Below are 5,041 nucleotides of genomic sequence, written 5' to 3' on the forward strand. Positions count from 1 at the left end.
AAAAAAATTTGTTATGACTGAATTGACACGATTGTATTAAGTTTAGAACTTTTTTGTAATTTTCCCCCGTCTGCTTTCCACCATAATTCATGTCCCTTAGGAAAAAAAGTTCCTTTGGTTTGCTCTTGGACACCTTTCAAGGGTATCCGATTGCCTCCGCATTTAGAAAATGGACAAGCGAGTTCCACCGGTGACGATTGGCACCAACGTCGTGATAGTGTACTGATCGCAACAACTTATGATCGGCTAACAATGACTTAAGATCGGTGCAACCGTTGGATCCATCGGAAGCGGCTCAAGATTGAAAAACCCAGAGCGGATCGATGATGATGATCACGTAAAACCCACAAGCATTTGTCCTTGGAAGCGAATGGCTTAGATGAATAAGGTAGATGGCGAATTGAGATCGACTGCAGTGATTGTGAATCGATATGTATCGACACATGACCGATCAGAAGCGACTCACGTCTAACCACTAACTAGGACCGACCAACAGCAACTAATGGCTCATTGCGATAGCCAGACAGTGAGTGACGACGATTCATGGCAAAATTGCATCGGACCATGTATCAACTAGGCATTGAGGCGATCCGATACTCTGGAACACACTAAAGACTAAACTGACACAGAAGATACATTGAGGGTTTTCCCACAACCAAGGTGATCCGTTGACTATTGAGGGTTGCGCAATCTCACCTGCATAGGTGGCGCATGCCTCGGCATAGCAGTCGTTGAGTTGCGGCGGGAGTGGCTAAGTCATGGCCTCAGTGGCTGACTTGCAAAGAGCGAGTTGAGCACAGCAACAGGATGAATGCAGCAACCACAACAGTGTCCCTCATGCATTTCTTCCCTCTGTATCAGTACGATCAAGTAGCAATGAAGTCTCTTATATGGGATTTAACTGTACAAATTGAAAATCTAAGGATTCGAATTTTGCAAATGACATACTTGAAGGGCCAACCATAGAATGATCCCTAGTACTAATATCTGTTTCCTAACTGCTCTTTTCTTTGTCTGTCTGCATACTTTCCAGGAAACATTACTGCAAGTGCAAAAGGGATTGGGTTCGACATTTTCTAATTGGTCAAGCTGCAAATATTTACCATCTGAGGTCTGGTACTTAAGTGAACAAATAACTCCAATTGTTGCAATTGTAGAGTGAAGCTAGCCAAAGTAAAAACCTTGTCAATGCATCCCCATCAATTCGAAGAAGCCAGCTTCTAGGGAAACGATAAATTCTAGTCGGACGTCGTGGCTGTGCACTATTTCACCGCTCACAAGTAGAAGTAACACTCTTTTGCTTTACTATAATCACTGATCAATAAGTGTGCTCATTCAGGAGGGTCAGAGGCACAGTGATCCAGTGGTTAGACCGCCTGCATAGTCACCTACAACCATAAAAAAATAGTCTATATGTCCAAGCTATCAAGAAGGCACTTTCACGCAAAATTTGACACTCGGGAGATCAATCCTTGGCCTGAGATCATGCCTGGAAAAAAAATTCAAAGGATCTGCAGCGCAGATCAACGACTGGCCATAGTTTCAGAACAAGTTTAGTAGCTCCAGATCATTTCCCACAGATCAATGACTGGCCTAGTTTCAGAACAAGTTTAGTAGCCCCAAAGCATTTCCCACACCAGAAGCCATGGAGCGCTCCCAATTCGAAAGTTGAACTGGACCGGATAGTTCATCCGTCGTCATTGAACTTTAGGAGAAACAGAAACAAAAAACCTTAAAAGTGGGGACACTTTAGGTAGCATAGGGACAACATCTGACACGTGACAATCTAGCCACATAATGAACTTTAAGAAAGAAACAACCTTTTTGACAGGAATCAAGACCATCAATCTCAAACCTGAAACCATATGCATAAATTAAGAGCATCCAAAATGATCATTCAACAACTATAAGGCTCCCAGTCCATCCACACTAGACCATGATTGATTCAAAACAAGAATTACAGATGCTAGGCACCCTAGAATTATAGACTTGGCAATCACGTTCACCCATCTAGCCAATGTATCAGTGAGCTTTCAAAGTGTTCTGGTGCATTCAAATGAGCATTCAATTCATCTCAGCTATGGAGAAAACAATACATCTCTTGATTCAATCTCTGTAAGATGTTTGCACTTCAGCTAAGCACACCAAGCAAACCACCAGCAAACAAGATCATTAAGGCCATGCAACGAACCTACAAATTAGATACTGAAAAATTGCGCTGAATTTGCCAAAAGGATCATTTCACTTAGCATCTGAATTTTCTGACTAGGACCATATACAAGATCACTTCACCTCGAGCATCAGGGGTACAGAATAATAGCTAAAGCTATTCTACAAAAATTTTGTAAGAATGAAAGAAAGAGGTAACTACTACCTCAGGTGAATCCTCCAATCAAATCGAACTTAAGTAAGAACTTCTTTTGATCACAATCCAGCATCTCGCTCAAGCTACAACTGATGTTCCTTCGGCTCAAAAGTTTGTAACGTCGCTCTAGTCTCTTTTTCAGACTATGGCGAAAGAAGTCAGGATAATCAGCAGCTTCGTCAAGTCGTCTCCCCATTGTATCAATCAAAAACCTAATCCGAGGTTTTAAAGAGTTGTTAATGCTTTTAATCAGAATTGGAGGATAACCAGTCACCAAAGTCGCTATCTGCCCATGGTTGAATCCACAGCTTTCCAGAAAAGAGAAATTATGTCTTAGAATCTTGTTCTCGTCTCGACACAAGACTTCAGGGAAGTTTATCACCACCTTTTGAAGATCCACCTCTGCGAGACCTAAGGATTTCAAAAACTCAGAGGTAGGGCGCAGTCTCTTCTCAACACTATAGCCCATGATGAATGGGTTCTTCACCAGAACTTTGCCTATCGTTCCTTCTCTTGTAAGGCCAAGACTAGCAAGAAAGTTGACAGTCTCCGTTAGCTTCGACTCAATGCTGTAGCTAATGAGCCTCGGGTTAAGCAAAACGATTTTCCCAACTTGCTTTTCGGGGACTCCCATTGCCTGAAAAAAAGCCAGTAGCGGACAGAGCTTCTCTTCCACACTGTGGGAAAGTATGTGAGGGAACTTCGCAATGGCAGAGGCAACTTCAGTAGGTCTAGTTCCTAGTGTAGCAAGGCATTCTACCATTGGAATAAGCTTCTCGTTGAGGCCAAGCGCAAGGATTTTCGGGCATTTGGAAACAATATGAGGAAGCTTTCTCTCCTCAATGCCAATGCTCCTCAAGTACTCCCAATTTTCAGAAGCCCTTTCCTTTTGCACAGATTCGAGGCGCTTGCACCTTTTGAACATTTCGTTTATACTTTTATCGTCGAAACCCCGGTTGCGGAAGAACCACATGATGCCACCACTAGTTTGACTTGAATTCCGTTCCATGTTGTCTGTGAGAACATCAAATTTCTCTCGTTATCATCCTATCCACAGTTCGGTACCAAGAGAGCAGAACATTCAATGTTTTGTCAATTGGTAAACGGCATGGACATGAAGACACCTCAGAAAGTTCACTCTTTAGCTAAGCGAGAAAATAAAGAGTACGATATGAACAAGAACAAGGTAAATCTAACACGCAAGTTGGGCAAAAAGATACAGCAATCAGGCAATAACCAAATTTCTGCACTCGAACGCCATTTAGCAATCCGGCCTTCACTTGCCTGGCACCAAGCTAACGATGCCAGAAGCCACAATTAAGAAGAAACCCATTCCCGCCAAAGCATTGAAGAACCCAAAAACTCGTATTATTCATGAAAACTGACACTTATGAAATCAATCAGACTGCCACTGCCGTGCTGAGAGAGCTTACAGGTCGGTTCTTGCAGCGAGCTATCGTTCCTGCTGTATCCGAATGGGCAGGTGCTTGTTTAAACCCCAGTTGAGAAGAAGGAAAGGAGAGAGAAAAGGGTCGTCGTCTTCTTCTTCGACCCTTGTGCGGCCATATCTTGGACTTCAGAAGAAGAACATTTGCATTTGTCTGAAACCTTATCTTTGATGCCCGTAATTCTTTCAGGTTGCGAGAGGAGACAGACGGAGATGGAATCTATGTGATGAGTGAGTACTGGCTCGATCTGACGGCTATTCTGCTGTTTGGTGATAACGTGGGCTCTTTTCCTTTTTTTTATTCTTTTTTTTTTTTTGAAAAATAATGATCCTGAATTTCAGCTAAATATATAATTTGATCCTTAAACTTTTAATTTGGTCAATATGATACATAAATTTTAGTCCAATATACAATGCAATTCCTAAACTTTCAATTTATTCAATATGATCCCCGTACTTTTGGAACATAATCAACTTAGTCCATGAACTATAAGAAAATATCCAATATCATCCTTAAACTTGAATTAAGGGAAGTTCAAAAATCATATTGACCAAATTAAAAATTCAAAGACCACATTATATATTGGGCTAAAATTCATAAATCATATTAGTCAAATTAAAAGTTCAAAAATCGCGTTGCACATTAAAACAAAACTTAAGAACCGTTTATGCCACTATCCCCCCTTTTTTTTTTCGTTTCTCTTTTCCTTTTCAAGGCTCTCGTTTTTGCTCTTCTAGAAAAAAAATTCTCCAAATTAACCCATAAAGAAAAGAAAATTTTCACTGAAAATCTTAATACATGTCCATTTTAACATTAATATTCCAATTTCACACCAATATTTTCGGGTTCGCACCCAGGGGACACATATACTGTTTGTTCCAACTTCCACCCAAGATTGCCGTCAAGGATCTTATATGGCACGTTGACAACAGAAGTCAACTGGAAGTGAAAATATGCTAACTTATTTTTAAAATTCTTTTTTTTATGTTTTAATTTTCTATTTTATTTATTGCTTTTTATATTTTTGTTTTTTCCTTCTTCTTCTTCTTCCTTGATTCAAGGTAATTCAAGCCTAATATATATATATATATATATATATATATATATATATATATATAGTAGGCTTTTTATTTTTATTTTTTCCTTCTTAGATTTTGTCACATCAGCTAGTTATTCTGAAAAAAAAAAACATTAATAATACCACGAAGGATTTTTAATAGTAGTTTTG

At 39.9% G+C, this 5,041-nt stretch overlaps 1 protein-coding gene across 3 annotated transcripts; it reads right to left on the reverse strand.

Annotated features, from left to right (window-relative positions):
* Positions 1-2,051: 2,051 nt before the first annotated feature.
* On the reverse strand, positions 2,052-4,038 carry LOC115747526 (transcription termination factor MTERF6, chloroplastic/mitochondrial). 3 transcript variants are annotated; one of them, XM_030683720.1, is made up of 2 exons: positions 3,799-4,038; positions 2,052-3,376 (listed from the first exon to the last, which is right to left on the reverse strand). In XM_030683720.1, the coding sequence occupies exon 2, from the start codon at positions 3,372-3,374 to the stop codon at positions 2,376-2,378; it is 999 nt and encodes a 332-aa protein (XP_030539580.1). In that variant the 5' UTR covers positions 3,375-3,376; positions 3,799-4,038; the 3' UTR covers positions 2,052-2,375. The 3 variants fall into 3 exon arrangements, with proteins under 3 accessions (XP_030539580.1, XP_030539579.1, XP_030539581.1); XM_030683719.1 differs by having other exon boundaries at positions 2,052-3,379; XM_030683721.1 differs by having other exon boundaries at positions 2,052-3,373; positions 3,796-4,038.
* Between the last annotated feature and the right edge of the window lie 1,003 nt (positions 4,039-5,041).

This window comes from Rhodamnia argentea, chromosome 5, assembly GCF_020921035.1.
Source record: "Rhodamnia argentea isolate NSW1041297 chromosome 5, ASM2092103v1, whole genome shotgun sequence".
In the NCBI taxonomy this organism is placed as follows: Eukaryota; Viridiplantae; Streptophyta; class Magnoliopsida; order Myrtales; family Myrtaceae; genus Rhodamnia; species Rhodamnia argentea.